Raw genomic sequence first — 27,309 nt, 5'->3', positions numbered from 1 at the left:
TGATACCAGTTGGTACCATTTCCTGACTAACAAGGGTCGTCTGAAGGACGCGTTCGTAGATGAGAAGTGAAAGCTGGAGGAAGGTTAAGTTAAAGATGGTGGAGAGCTAAGTATTAAGAAACCAAAGAGAACGGATGAAATGTTAAAAAGAAAGGCAGAAAGCAATGCAAAATAACCCTCAGCACTTTCTACAGTGCGCCACGTAAGGCGAGCTGTATGTGGTATGGTAACACACTATGGCTAAGTAGGTCCTGGAATTTTTGGAAAGACATTCCGTGTTGAATGCTACTCTGAAGTTCGAAACTTGAAGTTTGTGTATCTGCCTCCATCTGCGCCTATCTTGTGAGGCTCATATATGATGTAATTTATCTTTTGTCATTTTACACTGAACTTAAAATGTTAAGGAACAGGCCAAATAAATCTGAGCTTGTCTGAGGAATGAATTACCTCAGAGGTTAGGTTAGGTTATGGAGGGACGAGCAAATAATGTCTGCATTCTTGACATTTTTCAAAGGGTTCTTCATATATGGAATATATCTTAAAATGGTGCAAGTTGCTCTCCATATGTAAAGAACCCTTAAAAAAATCTAACTTTGTGCGCTGCTGTTCAGAACGTAGAATCTCCTAACCTAACCCACCCTCTGATGCAATCCACTCAGTGAAGGTTGCTAGACAAATACAAAATTCAATTTGTGAAATGAAACATTATAAGGTACAAACAGTTTTTGTTCTGTAAATTATGACATGAGAAATATACAAAAACTACTTTTGCCTCTGGAATGTGATGTTACAAAGGAACAAAATTTAATCTCATAACTGAGATATACTGTAAAGTTATAAAGCAAAATACGAAACTTTCAACTGTGAAATATACGACATCAAAAAGATGCACACTTTACATTTAATTGGCATAAAATATAAAAAGCACAAACTTTACGCAACCTATAAAATTTAAGAGTGTCAAGGAGCAAATTTTACTTTTAGTATTGAAGTATACATGATACAAGTCAAGTTTAACTTTTACCCTAAGAAATATAGTAAAACATGTGTACAGACACTAAATATAACTCTGAAATATGATAAATCATGCAATATTCTATACAATTTTATGCAATATGAAGACATCTATTACTGAAGTCTCCTCCAGGAGAAGAGATGATCATTACAGCTAATATATTACAGATGATAAACATGAGAACTGAAAGAGGAATTGTTAGATTAAAAAAACGCTAAAATAAAAGCTGAACATTTACTACAACAACAACAACAATAATAATAATAACAATAATAATAATAATAATAATAATAATAATAATAATAATAATAATAATAATAATGGTGAAGAAACCACAGTGGTGTGGATGTAAATATATATTTCAGAAATAAAATAAAATAAAAATGAAATATATATTTACATCTACACCATTGTGAATTTCTTCGCCATTTTCTTATTTTTGCGAATAATAATAATAATAATAATAATAATAATAATAATAATAATAATAATAATAATAATAATAATAATAATAATAATCTTTTCTGGCAGTTATTCAAATGGAAAAGTACCTCAGGGAAGGTACATTTTTTTTTCACTGCTGCTGAAAGATAAATCAATACGAGTGAAATTTCGAGCAGTTACTTGCTCCCACAATGGCGGTCGCAAGTGCCAGCGCCCGCTCGAAATAGTAGTGCAACAGTTAATAATATTGGCAAGCCTGGAAACGCAGCGGAGTCATGGAATTCCAGGTGGCTGGAACGGTGGAGGAGGACAGCTTGGAACGAGGTGGCTGATTTCTCCTGCTGGGAATCTCTTGACTGACTTCTGGACAAGTTTTCAGTGACAGAAGGTTCTTCTAACATTTATTTTTATTTTTTCTAGAGCTAATGCACTTTGCTAGGCCAGGACAGGAGAAAATAAGATAAAGGAAGGAGAGGTAGAATGGTAAAGCTTTATTATTATTATTATTATTATTATTATTATTATTATTATTATTATTATTACATATTATTCAGAAGATAACACCATATTCATATGGTACAAGCCTACAGGGGCCATTGCCTGTAAATTCAAGCTTCCAAAAGACCATGATGTTCATCTGAAAGAAGTTACAGGCGATAACAGGAATACATAAAGAAGAGATCAGTTATTAGAGAAAAAAGATAAATCACTAAAATGATAAATAGATAAAAATACAGGTAAATGATTAAAATACACGATTATGACGAAGGAAGGGATACACAAACTGATTCCTAGTGGAAGACAGGTTTGAAGTCCCACATTCGATGTCTTTCCTAACATCTAATTTCAGCATCAGCAATCTGGTTTATTTTTGAAGGTCTCCCCCTCCCGCCCCGGCCTTAGGACCTTAATTCGGTCCACTTGGGGTCCTCCTTCCCCCTTTCAGTTCCAATTTATAGTCTTCTAGAAGCACTTCTTGTCCAGTATCATAAATGTTCTGGAATAAATGTCTTTAATATTTATACCTGAACAAATCCAAATATTCTCTTATCTCAGGAACCTTATTGAACAGTGTGGCTACCATGTGGTCAGTATTCAGTCTGGGTGCCATGTGGTCAGTATTCAGTCTGGGTACCATGTGGTCAGTATTCAGACTGGGTACCATGTGGTCAGTATTCAGTCTGGGTACCATGTGGTCAGTATTCAGTCTGGGTACCATGTGGTAAGTATTCAGTCTGGGTACCATGTGGTCAGGATTCAGTTTGGGTACCATGTGGTCAGTATTCAGTCTGGGTACCATGTGGTCAGTATTCAGTCTGGGTACCATGTAGTCAGTATTCAGTCTGGGTACCATGTGGTCAGTATTCAGTCTGGGTACCATGTAGTCAATGTATCTACGTTATTTCTCACCAGAAACCTAAATGAAAGGTTGCATGGCTGAGACAAAACTTTTCCTACCCCGTAGGGGAGGGAGTTAGTGCCATCAGTGAACCCCATGCGATGCACTGTAGGCATAACTTGAAGTTCTTTGCAACGTCCCTCCGGCCACTAGCTGTACCTTTTGCTGTACCTACGTTCATATTCTCTTTCTTCCATCTTGCTTTCTAACCTCTCCTGACAATTGATTCTTAGTGCAACTGCGAGGTTTTCCGCCTGCTACACCTTTAAAATCTTTTTTTACTCTTAATTTCCCTTTTAGCTCTGAATGACCTCATAGGCCACAGCGTTTGGGCTTTAGCCTAAATTTTATATTCCATTTCGTTCCAAAACTATTCCCTATAGTTATAAGTGGAATTATGGCGAATATCAAATACAAGTATTGCTAGGTAACTTTGAATCACTATTTAAATGCATTTCGCATCTCGTTGTTGCAACAATTATCATTATTACGCATTAAAGCTAATTTCTAGACACTCCTTTCCCTGCGTCCTATATAAAATTATTTCTTACGAGACGATAAATTCTCAAACCATTGACCTCAATTAGTTCTCGATTTCAAGGTGTTCAGCTGAGTTTGGTAGTCAAACGATCCCATTTTCATGTTTAAAATTGAGGAATGTACTTATTATACCTTCCATGAGATGACGCCTTCAGTGAGGTAAGTTATATTATATATATATATATATATATATATATATATATATATATATATATATATATATATATATATACTAATACACACACACATATAATATGTATATATATATATATATATATATATATATATATATATATATATATATATATATAAAATTATACATATACATGTATATGTGTATTTCTATAGATTCCTGTCTTCCTTCTAACATTTTTTCTTCTTCACAAGCAGTTGTCTTTTCGCTTGAATAATAATAATAATAATAATAATAATAATAATAATAATAATAATAATAATAATAATACCAACAAGGAAATCTTACCTTCGCATCGTATGGCGTATGTATCGTCTAGTTTCTTGCGACAAACATTGCAATGCCTCCTGCGGTGATGCGCAGGCTCCGACCAGCAGTGCGCAACTGGGGTCTGTGGGAGAAAGAAGACAAATATATAAGGCTTTTCATTTTTTTTTTATTTCGTGATAGGTATGATTATGGCTAACCCCAGTGACGCCTAGGACACTATAGAAAGCAAGAGAGTTTCCCGAAGCCTTTGAAAAGAAAAGATAGAAGATTCAGGACTGAATTTTTTTATGATTTATGAAATTCTTATCGCTCTAGTTGTCTCCTAAATACTTGTGAGAATCGGAACTGTCAAAATGACTGAATAAAAATAGAATTGAAATTAATCGGAAAACTTGTTTATGTTAGAATCCTCTGGAATCCACATTGCTGTCACCAAATTTTAAGAATAATCTCCGTGACTTTATACGTCCTTAGAACTACTGGATCATAGAACAAAAAATATATATATATATATATCAACAAATCATAAGAAAATTACAAATCGATCAACTTATCATACACAAGATTGCATGCATCGCTTCATGAAGTGCCTTTGTTTTGTCATTTTTTTTCCTTTAAATCTGTATACCTTTAAGTACTAAATGCAGTGTATGGACACACACTTTTATATATATATATATATATATATATATATATATATATATATATATATATATATGTATATATATATATATATATATATATATGTATATGTATATATATATATATATATATATATATATATATATATATATATATATATATATATATATATATATATATATATATATATATATACTTTCAGGGAAAACTTTGAGGAAAGTTCCACAGACTTGCAGTGAAATACGCAGGATATCACTCCCATGCACACACTGCAAGACATAACGTTACAGTGCAGCCTCGATTTTCAGTACGTGGGAGAAATGTTGTTTTTAAATTTTCTTTATTGCTTTCATACAGCCTTCTCCTTTCCCTATACTTTCGGAGCAAAAAGTAATGCTAAAATGGCTGGCCAGCTTAAGCAACTCATTTTCATAATGTGCAAGAAATATTGTATATTTTGTAAAATATTCATCACTCATAGAATAATAAGTGATTTGTCATTTGTACAATACTGATTTTTTTTCTACTTATACTTAAATAAAAGAAGAACATCAGCAGATTAAGTTTTTCCATAACTCTACTTAGAACCATTAAGTAAAGTACACTGTTTCGACTTTTTTTTTTATATTTCAAGGACTAATGCTTTGTCGACAAGGAAGTCCAACAACAAATCTTTGAATTCTGTAAAATTGCATTCCAACTAATACGGTCATCAAGGCTGAACCTTATGATAAATTACCTAAGTTTCATTTTTAAATATACAAAAAGTCATAAGAGCGCAAACACAAAACCTCGTGAAATAATCTGAGAAACTCTACGCACTTTACAACCCATGTTTCACAAGAAAAAACTTTATGGCGACTGATTAATTAGTGCAAGAAAATATGATGGAATCCAGTATTATACCATCCATGTCCACTCTATATAAACATGCAAGCAGAAGACTCTCATTCCCACCAAGAAAGAATTTCCAAATGCCAATATTTCCACAGCATTTCGGTCTAGGAGACATTCTGAGTGACCTCATACTCCAAGTCCTTAGGCCCATGACACTCCTGTACAGAGGAAGGTTTGGAGCAACAACTGCCTTCTTGAGAGAGAGGGAGAGAGAGAGAGAGAGAGGGGAGGGAGAGGGATCATACTCAACACCTTAAGTTGCGACGTGAACATGACACCTGTTGATGTCGGCCGTCGTATTTGTCAACGACCTCAACAAGCCTCCGAGTGAGGTTCCCCGTCACAACTTTTGGGGGAGGGACAAGGCCTCCTGTCTCTTTTGGGGCAAACGGGGCTCTGAGGATTTGATTTGGCTTGTCCGGTGCATGGCGCCTTCTGGAGAGTGTGAGTGGACGTGGGGTGCTGTTTCTCACGTAGATAGTTGGTCCTACTGCAGGTTATCATCAGGTATTGTTTCTCGTATTATCAGGTGTTGCTTCTAGAGCAAATACTTGGCTCACCAGCAGAGCATCATCAGGTATTGTTTCTCGTATTATAGGGAACTGTTTCTCGTATCACCTGGTATTGTTTCTCGTATCATCAGGTATTGTTTCCCTTATCATCACGAATTTTTTTCATATCATCATGAATTGTTTCTCGTATCTTCAGTTATTGTTTCCTGTATCATTAGGTACTGTTTCCTGTATCATCAAGTATTGTGTCTCGTATCATCAGATATTGGTTCCCCTACCATGAAGTGCTGTTTCTCGTATCATCAGATATTGTTTCCTCTATCACCTGATATTGTTTCTCGTATCATTAGGAATTGTTTCCTCTATCACCAGGCACTGCTTCTCGTATCATCAGGTATTGTTTCTCATAACATCAGGAATTGTTTCCCTGGTCATCAGGTATTGTTCCCTGTATCATCAGGTATTGTTTCTGTTATCATCAGGCACTGTTTCCTGTATCATCAGGTACTGTTTCTGGTAACATCAGGTATTGTTTCTCGTATCACCTGATACTGTTTCCTGTATCATCAGGTACTGTTTCCTGTATCATCAGGTACTGTTTCCTGTATCATCAGGTACTGTTTCTCGTATCATCAGGCACTGTTTCTCGTATAACAGGTATTGTTTCTCGTATCGTTAGGAACTGTTTCCTGTATCATCAGGTATTGTTTCTCATATCATCAGGAACTGTTTCTCGTATCATCAGGTATTGTTTCCTGTATCATCAGGTACTGTTTCTGGTATCATCAGGTATTGTTTCTCTTATCATCAGGCACTGTTTCTCGTATAACAGGTATTGTTTCTCGTATCATTAGGAACTGTTTCCTGTATCATTAGGTATTGTTTCCCCATATCAGGTACTGTTTCTCGTATCATCAGGTATTGTTTCCTGAATCATCAGGTACTGTTTCTCATATCATCAAGTATTGCCTCCTCTACTATCAAGTATTGTTTCTCGTATCATCAGGAATTGTTTCCTGTATCATCAGGTACTGTTTCTTGTATCACCAGGTATTGTTTCTGTATCATCAGGAATTGTTTCCTCATATCATCAAATATTGTTTCCTGTATCATCAGGTACTGTTTCTTTTATCATTAGGTATTGTTTCTTCTATCATCAAGTATTGTTTCCCATATCATCAGGTATTGTTTCCCCTATCATCAAGTATTGTTTCCTGTATCATCAGGTACTGTTTCTTATCATCAAGTATTGTTTCCTCTATCATCAAGTACTGTTTCTCTTATCATCAGGTATTGTTTCCTCTGTCATCAAGTTTTGTTTCTTGTGTCATCAGGTATTGTTTCTCATGCAAAACACACTCAACAGACTAGTACTAGATACTGTTCTTCCAAGTTTCCATGAAGACTCTGGTATCATAATTCCACACGAGGGCAGACAGGCACTAGGACACAGTGAGACCTGATAACCACTTGACTGAGGGAGTGAGGTTCTAAATAATAGTAAATCATTTATGATGACAATATATATATATATATATATATATATATATATGTGTGTGTGTGTGTGTGTGTGTGTGTGCGTGTGTGTGTGTGTGTGTGTGTGTATGAGTTGTTTCAGGCGTTGGACTTCCGGCTGTCAGTGCCAATCGGATACACAGTTGTAATGGTAGGTATATTAAAAAATTGAGTGAAACAAACATTTTAAGAGGTCACTGTATATATATATATATATATATATATATATATATATATATATATATATATATATATATATATATACCCAGAATAACAAGGATTTAATTCTAACGACCACTGGATGATGGAGACAGATTAGTCTTTGAAAATTTTTTGTAACTTTTGTGAATAAAATCTCCTTTAGACACCAATTCGTGTAAATGAGGTCCTGTTAATGAGTGCATGAATGCACAGTACAAGTGTGCAAGTGATCAAGTTTAAATATAAGTGTGTGTGTGTGTGTGTGTGTGTAAAAACAAGCTGCAACTCACCTTGACTAGAGTAGGGGCAACGGTTGAACATGGCGACACCACCGTTTTCAAACACTTGTCATGTACAACGAAATTGCACACTGAAATGAGAAAGAAAGTAAAATGAACAATTAGAAATGTTAAATAAAAAATTCTGTTAAAGTATAGACGAAATCATTAATTAATTGACTATATTTTTCTTTACGGAATGATTATTTATTTACAGAGACACAAGTTTGAATTAGAGCATTAGGAAACGTGAGTCGATTATTCAGTGGATAATTTAAGGACTTAAATAAATAACTTATAATATATGTGGAAGGTAAGGTTCCGTTAACTTTATGGGAGATGGTCATCAGAAATAGATAGAATCATCTGTCTTTTTTTGCCTTCGAAAACCTTTTTCCTTTGTAAATTTCTACTTCCCCCTGTCGTCTATCGAGTTCTTATTCCAATATTTTGCATTCTTCCTTCTTTCGTAAATGCTGTTACCTTCTGCTCTTCCCTGTTCGTTCCTTCACTAATGTTTTCCTTTTCACCCTTTCTATCTATCCATTCCTTGTTCGTTTTTGTCTACTTTTAATGTCTCGATTCCTCCGTCTTGTTCTTCTCTATCCTTCCCTTATAAATCTGTTCTTCTTCATTTATCCCTTTTCCTCTATCCCCTCCCTGTATATTCTTCTCACCTTCCCTCTCCCTATCCAGTCTTTCGTCAAATTTCCCTTTTCTCCTCTCTCCTCTTCTTTCCTATCCACTCGCTCTCGTTTTTTATCTTAAAGTTCTCCTCCCACCTGCAATTTTTTTTCCTATGTAATTTACCCTCTTACTTTTTCTTCCCTTTTTGATATAGACTGCCGTAATGCCCCATTTTTTACAATGGCATTTTCTTCGTCATTTACAACCCGTGCCCAAAGGCCCTGGGCTAAGTCCACTCGCCCCAGTCTCGAGTCCATCAATTTGTGACTCTCCCGTCTAGGAACCGTTCCGCCATTAAGCCCCCTCCCGCCCCCCCTGCCTCCTGCCCCTCCCCAAGCACACCAATATCTTCCCATTCCCCTCCCCTTCCCCCTTCTCTCTCTTTCTCTCTCCTCTCTCTTTCTTCCTCTATGTACATTTTAAAGGTAAGAATATTTTGCTTGTTTTTTATACAGCTGCATGTACATGCGTACACATCCATATTTTACATGAATGAATGACCGTGTATGTATATTCCAGAACAAAATGTGTGTGTACACAGTATTTCGTCTCCGTCTCTCTCTCTCTCTCTCTCTCTCTCTCTCTCTCTCTCTCTCTCTCTCTCTCTCTCTCTCGCTCATATATACATACACACACACATATATATATGTATATATATATATGCGTGTGTGTATGTGTTTAGATTTAAGTATACAATCATGCACAGTCGATTGAGATTATGAATTTGTCTGTAGCTTACGTAAAAAGGACAATTAAGGGGTTGTTTAATGAAAAGACACCAGGAATTAATGGGATTAATAGTCAGGTTTTGCCATGAGGTAGTCACAATGCTATCAAGTGGCTGACCAGTGTTTGCAAGGCATGTCTGACGAGGGAAAGGTTCCTCAGGAATTGGTGTATGAAGGTACAGAGGACGGAGGCAGCCTTAAGAATTACAGAGGAAGTAAGACAAATGACAGAAGGACTGATAGGAGAAGAGCAGTGTAAGTTTAGGCAAGGAAATGGGTGTTTGGATCAAGTTGGAATGGGACAATTATATATGAAGTTTAGAAGTAAAAGGGAAAAGATTAAAGCAGCATACATGGAACTAAAAGAAGACAGGTATTATGGATGGTGCTGAATAGGTATGGTGTATCTGATAAGCTGCTGAGAGCAATTATGATAGAAGCAAAGTATGTGGTAGAGCATGTAGCCATGAGAGTGACTGGTTTGGTGTGATAGTCGGTCTGCGACAAGTAAGTTTGATATTTCTGTGGATGGAGTGAAACAGGAAGTCAGAGAAATGACATCAGTCATAGGTTTTTAAGCTGGATAAATAAATGAGTCATGAATACTGTGGAATGGTTTCCGTTTCCAAATAATATAGCGTTGGTTGGGGATATGGAAGAGAAACTGGCGAGAATAAGGTCATGAGGGTGAACAGATACCAGGAAGATGGAGCGATAACTATTAACGTGGACGGAGGAAGAATAGAAGCAGGTGATTCACATCGATATTTGCAAGTTAACACAACGGACGATGGTCGGGTATGGGATGCAAAGAAGGCGACAGGGTGTGTGTGTAAAAGACTGGAAGAGACTTGGTGTATTTGTGGATTGTTAAACCATCTCTTTTTTATGGAAGTGAAGTGTTAAAGCTGAAGGGAAATAGATTGAAGATATTGAGCTGAACTGAAGAACTGAGAGGTGAGAAATGTAAAGATATGAATAGGTGGTGAAAAGGTTAGCCTAGGTGAAAGGTTGGATAAGCGTGTTTGAAGGTGAAAGGTTGGATAATAGTGTTTGGGGGTGGTTGGGTCAAGTGGAAAGAACGGAAGACAACAGCTTGGGAAAAACAGAGTAAAATTCGAATGTTATAAGGGAGGAGGAAAATGAAAGATTGAAAGGTGGGAATGTAGATACACATAGTGGTGAAAAGTTTAGCCTAGATGAGTGTGTTTATAGGTGGTTCTGTCATGTGGAAGGAACGGAAGAAAACAGGTTTGTGAAAACAATGTATAACTCGGAGGTGTTATGAGGGAGGACGAGAGACCAGCCTTAAAGAGGTACTGGAAAGGAAGGGCTCTCACATCCGGGAGGAGGGAGAGAGTGCCTGCAAGAGAGAGAGGCAAACATTCTGTTCAGGACGGTTCAACACGCTACGGATGAACCTTATTATATGAAACAGCTGATGCTGTGTAAGTATACCAATAAGTTTAGTAATCGTAATGTCATAACTGACCACAGGGTAACCACAAGTCAAATGGGAAGAACAGAACAGGTAACATACGAGTAGACCACATTTGCTTACAGTGTGTAGTTGTATTTTTAGTCACCAGATGTCTCTCCTGCATCCTTATTCCCTTTCTCTCTGTACTTCTCTGTTATTTCATATGAACGTGAATACACATACTAAATAACTATAACAATATGGACGCTGTCAGTCAACTATACGCCACCAAAATATATTATTAGAAAGAACAGGCGATTTCCACTAAATATTCTTTGCTGTGATAATTCCATACTCTGGAACCTACTAAAATCTAACCTGGATATAAAGTTATAAGTAGACGACACTTGGCTTTGGGAACACAGAAACATTCAGGGATTTCCATCTGTGTTGTCAAAAGCGCAATGAAGGTTGTAAACGGTGTCTGTGTGTAACTATGCATAGTGTACAAAGTGTAAGTTGGTCTTCAATAGGAATATAAATACGACACACATACAGTACATACATACATTATGTATATATATATGTGTGTGTGTGTATGTGTGTGTATGTGTTGTGTAACTAGGAACGCCTGTGGATCCCGTATATTATGAATTCGCATAAGTAGACATAATTATGTACATGCACGTTGTTTAGTTATGAGGGCATCATATTAGTATACTGACAACAGCTGTATATTTGCACTACTAAAAATAATATATCCATTTAATATTAATACAGACATACATACATATACATACATATATACATATAAAATCCATGTGCATATTTGCATACGAGTATCTGTCTTGATATAAATCGATTGGCACAGAGAGAGAGAGAGAGAGAGAGAGAGAGAGAGAGAGAGAGAGAGAGAGAGAGGGCAGATGTGAACTCCCCCGCTCGCAGCCCGGAATGGACTCGCCTGGCCAAAGTGTTCGATCGATGAGCGAAACAAACATAGGTCGCAGGATCCTTGGCTATTCTTTCTCGTCTCTTATACCTCCTCCTGTTCGCTTTATCTGCGTTTGTGCATCTTCGTCATGTGCAACAAACACCAAGCAAACACGGGGGGAGACTGGGGGTTGGGGGGAAGGTGGGTATATTCATCGTAAAAGACTGGTTTGTAAAAGATGAAGCCTGCTGCTTCTTCTTCTTCTTCCTCCTCCTCCTCCTCCTCCTCTTATTCTTCTTCTTCTTCTTCTTCTTTTCGTTGCTTTTAGTGTCCTCTCAGTACTACTCTCCAACTCTATCTCTCTCTCATCATTCATCTTAAGTACGCCATTATCCAGCATTGTATTTATATCGCCATTTCTCTTCGTTTCCGTGAGCTCATGCTGTTTAACAGCAATGCTGTGACTTCCACAGCATCACTGTCTCAACGGCACAGAAGCTATCTTCACCGTGCATAGGCCTACATAAGCATAGTCACCTAACCGGGCATTCGTAAGTGTAATGAACTCTAACTATCTTTTTGCCCCTTTCTGTCTATCGATCCCTACAACAATCTATCAAGAGCGGTCGTCTATTCGTCAAAAAAGACGCATATTTCTGTCTCTCCTCGGCGAACGTGTGTCTTTCTCCCGAACCAAAGCCTCCCCTATCATCCATCAAGCGGTGTGAGCAAGTAGGCAGCGCAGCTTTACCAAGTATGCGAAAGCCCAGATGTCGGAGCGGATAATGGGAGAACAGGTGTATGGCAATAGCTGTTTACCTTTGCCATGAAAAGCCTCATTCATCGTGTGGCAAAGGTTTTGGGAGGGGGGTTGGAGGGGAGAGAGGAGTGGTTGAAAAAGAAGACGCGAGGGGAACATTAACAGCCCGAAAGGAATGATAATGGTGATGCCAACGACGAGACGAAGAGAAAGCTTCCTTGTAGGTTTCGTTGTTGGGAGAGAGAGAGAGAGAGAGAGAGAGAGAGAGAGAGAGAGAGAGAGAGAGAGAGAGACAAACAGCGTCTTATATTATACACAAGATGCATCACGCTCGCATCTGATCATTGGCCAATGCGAGGGACGTGTGCAAAACCGCGGACGCTGACTTTAAGTCCCAAGAACTGCGCTGAATAACGGCCTATTTGCAGCTTCAAAAGGTAGTTTGTTCGACGTAGGTCTACGGTGGAGCCTCTGAATCTACATGAAGATTTCCGTGAACGAGACTCATGATATAAAATATCTTATGATTGGATATGCATAACAGAGAGGAATATGGGTAGACATGCAGAGCACAAGCTGAGAGAGAGAGAGAGAGAGAGAGAGAGAGAGAGAGAGAGAGAGAGAGAGAGAGAGAGAGAGAGAAATTAAAATGAATGTTTGCATGTGAATTTTCACGTAAAATGTGTTCATGTATGCATATATTCATCTTATATATATATATATATATATATATATATATATATATATATATATATATATTAGTAACGTATACTAATGTTTAAACTGCAATAGAGATAAATAGATACTAAGTATGCAGGTGCCATGCATACTGAGAGCAGAGAGAGAGAGAGAGAGAGAGAGAGAGAGAGAGAGAGAGAGAGAGAGAGTGGTGTAAAGTTGCAATTGAGGCTGGTCATGGCTTTGTTTCCCCCTATTAGAAGCGTGGAACAAACACCTAAATATGTCACATATCCGGAGAGAGAGAGAGAGAGAGAGAGAGAGAGAGAGAGAGGAGGAGGGAGTTGTCGGAGAATGGGCGGTGGATTGGGATGTTTCATGGATTTTGCGCGGATGTGGCAACACTGAAGGTGCATTGCTACGCTGCTAGGGTGTGACTGAATAGCGGTGATGTGGCAATATTGCAGTTTTGTTTTTCTTCTTCTTCTTCTTCTTCTTCTTCTTCTTCTTATTATTATTATTATTATTATTATTATTATTATTATTATTATTCCTTTTTGTCATGTTGATAAATTGTATGTGATTTTCATCACTGAAGGGAAGTATGTCGGTCTAAACGTTCTCCTCATCCTAGAGTCTAACGTGTAAATATGTATATGTATATATATATATATATGTATATATATATATATATATATATATATATATATATATATATATATATACATATACATATATACACGTTAGACTCTAGGATGAGGAGAACGTGTATATATATATATATGTATATATATATATATATATATATATATATATATATATATATATATATATATATATATATATATATATACAGAGAGAGAGAGAGAGAGAGAGAGAGAGAGAGAGAGGAGTGGGAGTGAGGAGTTTATCTATTTTCTAGATGCGGTAATTACATTTGTTAAAGTGGGATAACATTACCCGATAGCATTCGGTACGAAGTGAGTTTGCTTAAAGTAACGAGCAAAGGCAGTTTTAAGTCTAGCTCACCGACGAAAGCAAAGCGCTGCCCTCTCTCTCTCTCTCTCTCTCTCTCTCTCTCTCTCTCTCTCTCTCTCTCTCTCTCTCTCTCTCTCTCCCCTTGAAACTAAGCAAAGATCTGACTAACCTCTAAAAAGAAACGTAGCCAAATAATCATTAAAAAAAAGGGAATAAAAATAAAGTTTTCGCCTAAATTACCCAGCGGACAATGAAGCCAAACCGCGCCATTGTTTCTCCGCATGACATCTGTTATACGTTCCTGACTGATGGTGACGTGATTCCATTTCATATATATATTATTAATGTCAGTTTCGGCTCCCGCCACAATGCACCCCACTTGCTGGTGCCAAGATCGTATCTCATTTCGGTCCACAAAAGATGCTTGGGACTGCTTATATAGATAGTGCGACCGAGAGACATCACCACCATCATCATCATCATCATCATCATCGCGGGAGGAAACTGTTTCTGGTGAGTGGAATCTCAACCCATCAATGCAAAATGTGCTTCGAAGGAGCAATCCTAATGGCCTTCTTTTATGTCGCGGGGGGCTTAATTGATTGCGTCATTTTGCTTGGCGTCGGGGTGAAGTTAGGTCTGTCCTTCCTCTCTCTCTCTCTCTCTCTCTCTCTCTCTCTCTCTCTCTCTCTCATAATGGAGTGATGTAGGTCTAAGTGAATAAATTTCTGTGTGGATACTTCACTAGTCTATACATGCATCAGCACACATGTATACTCAAACATATAGGCCTATATATATATATATATATATATATATATATATATATATATATATATAAATATATATATGTGTGTGTGTGTGTGTGTGTGTGTGTGTGTGTGTGTGTGGCAAAGAAGAGATGACGAAAGACCAGGGCCTAAGAATTTTTAACTGTTATAATTTTTTATCAAATCAAACTAATGTGGTTACAATGCCATACATCGTAATAATTCTCCTTACTTTATCAGACGCACCAGTTCTGTAAGAAAACAGATATCCCTTCCTCAGGTTATTATTATTATTATTATTATTATTATTATTATTATTATTATTATTATTATTATTATTATTATTATTATTATTTCACATAATAACGAATGCACCAAATGTAGATTAAAATCCTATGTAATGATATTTAATGATAAGTAAACCACAAAACATTTATATATATATATATATAATATATATATATATATATATATATATATATATATATATATATATATATATATATATATATAAGTAGATACACGGATAGACAGACAGACAGACAGATATAATCAGCATTCATAAATCATGTGTTCTTTGACATTAGAGGGTAAAGTGCCTGCTATTTTGCACCGATGATAATTTCACAAGGGCATGTTTTTCTGTCACCCTTGAGCACCTCGGCGTTATGGTTGCACCAGCCAGCCAATACCTGCGCAAAAATGAAGTACAACATGATTTAAGTTTTGCACCAACTGTAAGCTAATACCTTTCACCTCTTTTCTGATGTTTTCTACCACCTAGCTAATACTGTTCTCTGTACTGGTGCGAAAATTGTGGTTGCACATGCTTCATTTGGTCCAACTAACCAAAATTAGAATTACAATTATTACACTTGCACCAAATGGACAATACAATCTTCTACATTGTTATCAAGTCGCTGGTGCTAATTTTACACCACCTAAGCAATGTTCTTTTCTATATTGGTTCAAAATATGTCATCGGTGTTAATTTGTCATCAGGCGAAATTTTTTTTCTACATTTGGCACAAAATTAAGGCCACCCGTGTTAGATCTGTATACCTGCTACCAAAATATTTTCTAATTTAGTAGCCAATATTTTTTCCTAAACTGGCAAAACTGAGGTCACAATTTAGCTTTGCTCCAAATAGTCATTGTTTTTTTCTATATTTTGGTGCAAAATTTGTCAGAAGCATTAAACAATTTATTTTAATGAACTGGGGAAGAACTGGAGGTACAGATGCTTATTATGCGAAAGTAACCATTATACTTTCTGGACAGGAACAAAATCTAAGTTAAGCGTGAATACTTCTCCCCAAAAAGCCAATATTTTCCTCTTAAATGGTGTAAAATTGAACCCCTACTTATTCATAGAGGTGATACCATCACCAGGAGCACTGACAGCAATATTATCTGGTTGATGCAAAGTTCAACAGCAAGATGGCGAGAAATACCAAAAAATTATGAACCTCCTGTGCAGAAAATATCTTCATATATATATTTCATGATTAAGATTTAGGCCTATGACATAGCAGATAACAGGACTATAGGCCTAATTCTTATTTTCACGATCGAAGTAGAACAGAAACCATTGCCCGAATGAAAGGCAGAACGGAAGTGGAAGTTTAGCAGAAACAGAAGGAGCGAGCAGACCCATCAGCACAATTTTTTTTTTGTGATTGTTCTACCCCCTCCCACATCCAGCCCGGCCCCCCCCCCTCCCCAAACCCTTCGGCTAATATCACAGTGCCAAGCCTATAGAAAGCATACCTGCTAAGAAACCTTTCTCTTTGACTCAATAATAATAATAATAATAATAATAATAATAATAATAATCCTTTCCTATGCACTGCTCTGTTGATTATACCCAAATTGGCGTCACAGAAGCGAGGGTCACGGACGCAAGTCAATTGTTTTTGTTATATTTCGTATTTCACGTTCCGTAAATCTGCTTATTCCCGATGTCCTTCATTCCCTTAACTTCTCATTTGCTTCATTCTTATTTTTCTTTCTATTTTTCACCCACTTCCTTCATTCCTCATCTACTCCGCCTCTTCTCCCCAATTCTCACTCCACTCCTCTCATCATTCTCATCCTTCCCACCCCTGGTTTTTTTTTTTTTTTTTGAGTGAGAGCGCTTAAAAGATTCTCGACTTTTTTCTCATTCTCTTCCCTTTGAACTTCCAACCCTTTTTTTTTCATAGCAAGTATAACAAAAGACATTGATCTCTGAGAAGCCAAGACTCTCGAAGCCACCTCTCAGAGTTAGAGTCCCTCCTCCCCCCTCCTCACACCGCCCTCCCCTCCCCCCCTTCCACAACTCTTCCCAACCTCTCCACTTCATTCTCCGCGGTGGCATCGGCGAGTCTCACGTATTCCAAATTCAGCTCTTTTTTATTATTATTTTTTTTTGGTCATGTTTCTCGGTCAGGCTGCAGTTAGCACTGGTTTTTTTTACGCTGCTGTATGTTTGTGTTAAATTGGAATTATACCCTCAGGCCAAAATTTCTTTGCTAATTATTATAAAGTGGCAATTATGTTATTTTTAGAATGGCTACGAGTCGACGAATGTGAGAGACATTACTCTGTTCTCCAAAGGATAAGTAGGAACAAATTTCTTCAGCTGTCAATGTTTTGGTTTCGAGTGACGAATGTTCCAAAAATGAAATACCTCTCTATAGGTCCGCTTTAAATAAAGAATACTTCACTGGTATACATTAGTTCTGAGAATAAATGTCGGATTCTCACCAAGGAAATGTTCCATTTGATCGAGTGTAATGCCACAGCGTGCCATAGTACGATATAGAGGTAGTCCAGAAGAAATCGCAGCTACCAGTTCGAGAACATTACAAGATGTTCCAATACGTATCCTATTCCAAAATCCTGTGGTTGAATAAAGGAACTGCCTAATACAAGTCAACTTGTATTTTAATATTTCACTTACATCTTTATCCGTTTATCAATTTTTTAATTTATCTGTTTTTCTAATAACTGATCTCCTCTTTCTTTATTTCCCATCACCTTCTGTTACTTTCAAATGAACACCATATTCTTTGGAAGCTTGAATGTCAAGTCAATGGCCCCTTTGGTGGGCTTGTTCTGTGTGAATAGGGTTCTTCTTCTTCTGAATAATAATAATAATAATAATAATAATAATAATAATAATAATAATAATAATAATAATAATAATAATAATAATAATAATAATAATTAATAATGGACAGGAAGAACAACTGGCCCCATTTTAGAAATTATAAATAAATGCCAGATTCTCTCTTCTTGATTATACTGACGCTATTCAAATTGGTACTCGATTCAACACTTCTGAATACGGAAAACAATCAACTATTGCAATCACCCCTGTAATAATAATAATAATAATAATAATAATAATAATAATAAAAATAATAATAATAATAATAATAATAATAATAATAATAATAATAATAATAGTAATAATAATATTATTATTATTATTATTATTATTATTATTATTATTATTATTATTATTATTATTATTATTATTCACAAGATGAACCCTATTCATATGAATTAAGCCCACAGGGGCCAGTGACTTGAAATTCAAGCGTCCAAAGAATATGGTGTTCATTCGAAAAAGTATGAAAGCATGTAAAGTATGAAAGAAATCTTTTCTCTACTCTTATCAAAGAACTATGAATACAGACAAAATTCACTCTATCAAAATGGATTTCCTTATAATTTCACTCATTCATAGGAAAAATGACTAGCAAACTTATGCTTCCATCACAAGTACATCCTAAAACCGTTAGTCATAAAAATTTCTGATTAATTCTTCTGTACTTGAAGGCTCAAAGTTTTTAAAATACGTAATCGTCTCAACAAACTTATTCGTAATATTTCTTAGCAAGGCTTCCCTAAAAGTGTTTTAGTTTTCTGTAAAAGAAAACTATTGTGCCGGCTTTGTCTGTCCGTTCGCCCTCAGATCTTAAAAACTGCTGAGGCTAGAGGGCTGCAAATTGGTTATATTGATCATCCACCCTCCAATATCAAACTTACCAAATTACAGCCCTCTAGCCTTAGTAGTTTTTATTTTATTTAAAGTTAAAGTTAGCCATAATCGTACATCTGACACCGCTATAGGTAACAACACAGGCCACCACAGGACCGTGGCTGAGTTTCGTGGGCCGCAGCTAAGAGTTCCATAGGCCGTGCCTGAGAGTTTTCTGTACAGCATTATATGCTGTACAGAAAACTCGATTGCGCCGAAGAAACTTCGGTGGTTTTTTTTACTTTTTTTTTCCCTTCGTCTGCCTTTATAAGCAAAATTTTCAAAGTTTAAGGACAAGGTTTTGGAACAAGCTTTGTTCGAGAAAAAAGTAGGAAACATTAGCTAAAAACATTATCTGAAAATTATTATTATTATTATTATTATTATTATTATTATTATTATTATTATTATTATTATTATTATTATTATTATTCAGAACACGCCCACGGGGGCCATTGACTTGAAATTCAAGCTTCCAAAACATGAAGTGTTAACTTGAAAGAAATAGTAGAAGGTAATAGGAAATACGGAAAGAAATCAGTTAATAGAAAAGAAAAACAAATTAATAAGTAGATAGGTAACAATCTACGCAATTATAAAATACAAGGAAAATTGCTTCAGACATCAGTAATACTATAAAAACTAACGACTGGCAGACCACTTTTTAAAATATCTTGTGTTTAATCAAATTTTGTGCGTGTGTGTGTGTGCCTTTGTTTTGTTAACGACCAATTTAATTTTATTCTATTCGTTTTTTGGGGGTTTTGAATTTTAATGATAAAATTACATGGATTTTTATGAAGGTCATTTAAACTTTGTTTTAGTTTTGCAGTTTGAGGCCTAATGATACACAATGAATTTCCCAAAGCTAAGCAATAAAGACGTTGGGTACTGTATATGTATATGTATATATATACATATATATATGTAAATATATATGTATATATATATATAAATGTATAATTGTATATGATATATATAGTATATATATATATATATATATATATATATATATATATATATATATATATATATATATGTGTGTATATATGTATATATATATATATATATATATATATATATATATATATATATATATATACACACACATACACACACACACTATAAGGAAGGCCATTCCGCAGTCTTCCAGTGAAATGAAAGAATCGAGTAGAACCCACTAACCCGAAAGGCAGAGTCAAGAAGGAGAAAAATGAACTGTCTTGTTAAATGGAAGCTTACAGAGGAACACCAAGCAGGAAATCTTCTGACAGTGGTCTATGATGGCTCCGTCGAGCCTTTCTCGCTTATGGTGTGCACGCAACTTGGTCACCTCATTAGCACTGAATGGTTGTCATCGTCCCTCTGCTAAACCAACGACCATCACACTGAGGCCTTTTGGTACAGACGGCCTGGCAAGATCTATAGAAGCCGGTACTTGCCATGGACTCCACAGTTTCTTGTGGAAGTACTACGGAAAAGAGAACCTGGAATCAAGGGTGACACCAAGTACTACTAAGAGTGAAAGTGACAGTTAGTAATAACTAGAGTATTACGAGGTTCAGCTGGGATACTACCACCCTGGGTCCCTCCTCTTGCAAGGGCCAGCCCGAAAGAAACAACCAGTATTGGTCTAAGACTCTGGTTTGTAAACCAATGGAAAATACAAAATACTTTACAAATCTGGCTTTCAAGGGTTGAAGAGACTGATGTGGACCTGTGAGTCCCTCGGAGACAGAACACCCAGAAAACACCGAGAGAGAACACTTGACGAGACCAGATAACCAATAATGTCTTAGTTTTGCATCGGGGAATTTGAATATAGAATTTAGGCCAAAGGTCAAGAGCTGGGACCTACGAGATCATTTAGCGCTGAAAGGGAAATTGAGAGTAAAAAGGTCTGAAAGGTGCAACAGGAGGAAAACCTCGCAGTTGCACTGCGAAACAATTGTTGGAGAGGATGATAAGTCATGTGGAAGAAAGGGAGTATGAACGGGGGTTCAGTAAAAGGGACGAAAGAGGTTGCAGCTTGGGGCCGAAGGGACGCTGCAAAGAACCTACAGTGCACCACCCAAAGTGCACTGACGACACTACCCCCATTGAGTCTAGCCACATACATCACGGATTAAGCTTACCAAATCTGTTCCATATGTCTCTTAAGCTTAATGGTTTCTTTCTTTTTACACTTAAGAGATTGAAAAACTGCAATAATAGTTGCATTGTATGTAAACTGAATGGCTCAGAACGAGGCTAGAATCACATGCAATAAACTGTTAGGGTCAGAAGAGTCTTTGAATTTTCTGTTATGTGGATGGATTAAAATCACTTTTATAAAGGACAAGGAAGACATGAATTTGTTCTCAGCAACTTTACAGAGTAGTGAGAGAATCGAGAAAGGTTTGGTCTTGCCAATATCAGGATTAATGCATTTTGAAATAGGCATCAATTTGCATAAATTTCCGATCATGTGGAAAAATCCTGTTTCGATAACATGTCCAGATGTGAGGAGTGAGTACAGCAGAAATCCCTTTAAAAATATTTGTAATAAAAATAATAGGAAAGTCTAACCTTACATAACCTAACCCAACCTAACCTAGCCTACTCTTACGTCCGCTCCAACTGTCTTGGTTGTCTAAATTATTTTAATATTGCTTTTCGTAACTCGTATCCTTCCATGAGCTAATGCAATATTAATAAAAGAACTGGATCGAGCGACGGGCGACCCTCAACCGGACCTACTACGGATGGAGCCTACTGCAGATAGTTCGCTCGGAAAAACTATCAACTATTTGCAACTGCTGACTATCAACAAAGTTTCGGCAACTCAGCTGGTAGTGATTATATGGCCCGTCCCACAAGCCTAAGCTTGAAAAAGAAAAAAAAGGAAAACAAACTTGAAAGGAATATTACTACTATTGCTGAAAGGAATACCACTACTATTGCTACTGGTAGTAATACGGCTTCATCGAGAATCATTACACGTGGTGTGCGTGCAAGTCCTACCGTCCAACACGCCTTTCCTCCTACGAACTCCTCCATATTTCCTCACCAACACCAAAACCAGACTCCCTCTGACCCTCTGCCTCCAAAGACTGAGAGAGACTTCGATCCTGGGCGATTTATTCCCAATCAATTTCATATATTTTTGCAACAATATACTATCATTTCAAAGAGCCTAAGGAGTATATATATATGTCTTCATATATTAACAATGCCTTCGGTATTCCCGAAATTCTCCGCAGTGACGAAACAAACGTATACCTGCAATTCGTAGACTAAAAATCAATTTAATTCTCGCACCACTAGAAACAGGTTTGGCATTTCTGAGAGCCCCACTCCCAACCCAATATTCCCTCCCGGGAAGTTAGAGAGAGAGAGAGAGAGAGAGAGAGAGAGAGAGAGAGAGAGAGAGAGAGGCGACCCGCTCTCAGCAGCATCCGGGTTTTGCTCTTGACCTGCTCTCAAAAGCCCCCCCCTCTCCTCCCCAACTCCTCCCCCGGAACATCTGGCATCAAGAAAAGTCCCCAACGACTGCAATTCAGCTTGCTACGAATATAGGAACGTAGGCATAACAAGATGTCTGTGAATTCTTCGCTGATAAGACATGAATGCTAGGCGCGCGCGCGCGCGTGCATAGACACACGCACACACACACGCGCGCGCACACACACACACACACACCTCCCACGTCGAGGTACTCAATAAAAATGACCAAGTCAGCGAATGAGGAGAGAGAGAGAGAGAGAGAGAGAGAGAGAGAGAGAGAGAGCACGGGTGGTAGCCTCTCAAACTCCATGGACCAGGCTTATCATTTCGCTGTATCCTTTATTCCTGATGATATCGATGGCGAATCTGGCAGACTCGACCTAGAGAGAGAGAGAGAGAGAGAGAGAGAGAGAGAGAGAGAGAGATGACCGGGGGTTCTTTTTTCATTTCATCTTAATTCTGAAGAGGGCGGAGAAGGATTATTGATTCTGCTTAAGAAGAAGAGGCATAAGAGGAACCTGATGATAATGGTGATAATGATGACTACGAAGAAGAAGAAGAAGAAGAAGAAAAAGAAGCTGAAGAAGAAAATGAAGAGGTGATGGAATAAATTGCCGGCGATGCACCGGGACGGAACAGGTATCGTACGGGCTGAAGATCAGGGCTGATACTGTGGCCTGTTCTGTGCGTGGATTCTTGCTAGTCATCCCAGCCACCTTCCAGAATATGCTTTCCTGACTGGAATTATTCTGCTACAGTCATTATATTTAATACAGTATAATGTAGGCGTGTATGATCATGCGTGTGTGTACATAGTTGCAAACATACAGACACAGGCTAAATGGATATTTGTATATATATATATATATATATATATATATATATATATATATATATATATATATATATATATATTTTTCTACAGGAGAAATAGAAATGCTAGCATATATATATATATATATATATATATATATACAGTATATATATATATATATATATATATATATATACATATATATATACAGTATATATATATGTATATATATATATATATATATATATATATATATATATATATATATATATATATATATATATAGGCTAATTCTGTAGAGCACCTAAATCGTATAAAAGCAGCATGGGAGCAATACAGATGGTCTGAGCAACAGTCAGCAATGAACAGTAAAAGTTGCAGACTTTTCCTATAGAATGTCGATTGCTAACTATTTTTGCTCATTGCTTTTGGTTTATCTGGTCAAGTTTCCCTCGGGAATAATTGTTCAGAGACAAAATTGTCTTTTGATCTAACTCTCCAGTAATCCAACAAGTCAAACAGCTACTGTATTTAGTACAATTGCTATTTCATCCTGTTATCCACTGGTATAAATTTCACTAGTTGAAATATCATTTGTCCCAAGTACCCATTGGCACAACAATCAAATGGTCCAGTTGTCCTTAAAGTTTTACTGGAAAACCGGGTTTCATCAGTTTTTTCCCAAGGATCTTTGAGTAATAATATTCTGTTCTGATAAAGGAAATGCGTGGCTGACTGTCTCTTACTCTACAGCCCAGCAACACAGAACAGAGACAGAAAAAGTCAGTGCCTGTCTCTTACTCTACAGCCCAACAACTCAGAACAGAGACAGAAAAAGTCAGTTTGAGGTTTTAGTCTCTTAGATGAAGTAAAGAGCTTCTGATGTTAATTTGAGACATGTAGTCTCATCAGTCAAAAACCTAGTAAACTGTTGGTAGGAACGACTGGTTCAGTTACGTCGACATGGACAAATAACAATGAAAAGATGAAATAGTGAGTAACTGTGTCTTGGAGACGCTAGACTTGATTTGACAGATGAACAAACAGCAATTCAGAAATGCTGATGAAGTAATAAGGGTTGAAAATTGGCATAAAAATGAATGGAGGAATTAGTATCCTGAAGGTCACTGAAAAGAGGCAGGCAAGTAGCCGTCAAAGAACTAAACTCTACAGGGGAAACAGAAATGCTAGCATATGTTGCGTCATTAACAACAGAAATAAAGTGGTCACATCTAAAGAAGAAAAAGAGGTTGGTGAGGTTACTAGCTTAAAGAAGAAAGTTTATCAGAGAGGATCTTAGGCCAAACTAGAACTCCTTACTCAAGAGAGAGCCCTATTATCATAGTTGGTAGACCAAATTACAAAGAAAACCTTGAATCTCTTTCCTGTAGTTCTAAATTTTGCATACAAACCGGTAAATTCAAGATTAGGCCAGATGTACAATAATTACTGCACCTCTACAGGGCAATGGACGATTACACTGAAGTTCGACACGCGTCTAATCGTTTGCATTTTATGGATAAAGTCGAAATCATATTCAACCGACTTCATCATTCACTTGTTACATTTTTATCGGAGAGAGAGAGAGAGAGAGAGAGAGAGAGAGAGAGAGAGAGAGAGAGTGGGTTTCTTAGTGCGCGAATGTTCAATTAGTGAGTGTCATCACCCTGGACAGACTTCTCGCACGCGGGAACTCCAACACAAAACAAAATTATTATTGTGTCGAGGAAAGTGGAGAGAGGGGGAGGGAAGGGGAAGGTGAGAGGGAAGGCAAGAGCGAGAGAGAGAGAGAGAGAGAGAGGTATGCGGGTAGAAGTAGTAGGATGGAGGTGAGGTGGAGGAGGTTCAGGGAGAGGGAGGTGTGGTGGATGTGGGAGCCACGTCTTTGCTATCACTACACCCGCCCCCGGTACACCGACTTCCCCATCCAACCGATCTCTCCCGTCTCCTCCCGTCCCTTTTCTCCTTGCTTGTACCAATTTAAACGCTGAATTGATCGTTGTATGGGCGCTCAAAAGGAAGGGGAATCACTCTTGATTAATTTGCGTTTAGTAACGAACACAATGGCTGTATGGGGGTGGGTCAACAGCCACGGAAGCCGACGCGTTTAGACGTACGTACGACTTGACTTACTCTTTTTGTAGATGGCGCTGTGAGCGTCGACATATTAGTGATGCCTAGGCCGATAGCTGATGAGCAATTAAGATTTTTTGGTTATGATTTTTTTTGTAGCGGTCGTTCTTCTGTCGTCGCCGGTATAGAGGAGTGAGGGGGAGTTTGAGACCAAAGCTCTCTTTCTCATTGTATGAAGGCGGAATAGACTGCGTTTACGAGTTAATGAATTAATAAATGAGACTCTGGTATCGAAAGATGGAACACGAACTCCTAGACTCACTAATTTTAGTATTTTTAACGATTCTAGAAAAAATTCACCGTTACACGGTTGTGATAAACTTTTTCCTAATGCAAAACATTATCTGCGAGTCTCTCTCTCTCTCTCTCTCTCTCTCTCTCTCTCTCTCTCTCTCTCTCTCTCTCTCTCTCTCGATAAAATTCATCTTACCTCAACTTTTCCGAGAAAAGCTAAATATAAACTTTGAATATGAGTTATTTTTATTTTCTGAATTTAGTTGATAATAAGCACTCGTATATTACGACTATTTTCATATGTATTTCCCTACTCTTTTATTTTTTCCCTATATACACATATATATAATTATTTATATATATATATATATAGTCGTTTTCCTTTGGGATGTGGTTGCTAGCCCATACCGTGCACAACTGATTTTCAAAGAACCAATGTGCCAAAGGTTCCCTAACATTGTATGGTGGCCACCCATCCAATTATCGACCAGAACCACACGTTCTTTAACTTCGGCGATCAGGCGAACGTATTACCGCAGTGGGTAGCGAGCACGTTTGTGTGTGTGTGTGTATGTTCGTGTGTGTGTGTGTGTGTGTGTGCGTGCGTGTGTGCACAGGCAAGCCGGCCTATATGCAAGCAGGTGTGTATAAATAGCCTTCGGTAGCAAACAGACCTTTATGTCGGGTAGTAAAAGGGGTCATATTGGCGGGGCGAAGACAAGAAAAATCGAAACTTTGTACAACCTGACCTTTCGGCGCCTTCACTTTTGACCTTCTGACCTGACATATGTTTTGAGAGGAAGCAGCTGATTGCCCGAAGTGACACCTTATGAAGTTCGGTTTACACTTTCTCTCTCTCTCTCTCTCTCTCTCTCTCTCTCAGTTTGCAAGGGACTGGAAGACTTGTGACGAACAGACAAACAGGAACAGACACGGACACAAACAGAAGATGAAGTTCGTAACACACAATGATACGGGTCCTTTGAAACGGCTGTTGATTTTCGGCAATGTTTGTGGAAATATTACTGATATTATGATCCCTTCTTTTTTTATGTCCCGAAGGTTTCAGAGCTTGAACGAAAGCTTCGACACCGTTCTCTCTCTCTCTCTCTCTCTCTCTCTCTCTCTCTCTCTCTCTCTCTCTCTCTCTCCTGGAAGTCCAGTTTTCCAAGGACAAGAAAGAAGTAAAAAAATAGTGCCACATTTTGACTACAAGTTAAGGTGAAAAATGGCCCTCCAAAAGGGATTCCCCGCTTTCTCTATGTTCCTCCACTCGTCCCCCTCTTTCTATCCAAACCCCCCCACCCTTATTCCCCTCGTTTACCACTTCCCTTCCCCTCACTCCCATTTTCTTCCCTCTCTCTCATCTCTGCCTCAAACCCCTCCTTCATTATTCTCATTCTCCACACCCCTTCTCTTCACTCCTCCTTCCTTTGAATTCTCATCTTTCTCCACCCCCTCCCTGATTTCCCCTACCCCATTTCTCCACCCCCTCCCTTTGGATTCTCTCTCTCTCTCTCTCTCTCTCTCTCTCTCTCTCCATCCATCGCATTCCCCTCATTCTCCACAACCCCCCAAGTCATTCCCCTCTTCCTCCATTCCTTTCCCCTCTCGTCTCTTCCCCTCACCCCTACTTCCGCTCCCCCTCCCCAATTTCCCCCCCACCCCTCCTGCCATCCGTCATTTAGCCCTTGTGTCCGGAGGAGCAACTTGGCCGTTAATGACGTCTTCTTATTCGATTATAATGAAGC

General features: G+C 37.7%; 1 protein-coding gene across 9 annotated transcripts in view; it reads right to left on the bottom strand.

The window, feature by feature from the left end:
• Positions 1-27,309, bottom strand: part of LOC136855033 (diacylglycerol kinase theta) — a 126,343-nt gene that overhangs the window by 28,204 nt on the left and 70,830 nt on the right. For all 9 annotated transcript variants that reach the window (XM_067131772.1, XM_067131768.1, XM_067131764.1 and 6 more), the window contains exons 2-3: positions 7,919-7,998; positions 3,880-3,982 (exon numbers count right to left, since the gene is read on the bottom strand). In XM_067131772.1, coding sequence (XP_066987873.1) covers positions 3,880-3,982; positions 7,919-7,998 — 183 coding nt within the window. The remainder of the gene's footprint in view (positions 1-3,879; positions 3,983-7,918; positions 7,999-27,309) is intronic.

Source organism: Macrobrachium rosenbergii, chromosome 30, assembly GCF_040412425.1.
Source record: "Macrobrachium rosenbergii isolate ZJJX-2024 chromosome 30, ASM4041242v1, whole genome shotgun sequence".
Lineage (NCBI taxonomy): Eukaryota > Metazoa > Arthropoda > Malacostraca > Decapoda > Palaemonidae > Macrobrachium > Macrobrachium rosenbergii.
This window is presented reverse-complemented; position numbering and strand designations above follow the sequence as displayed.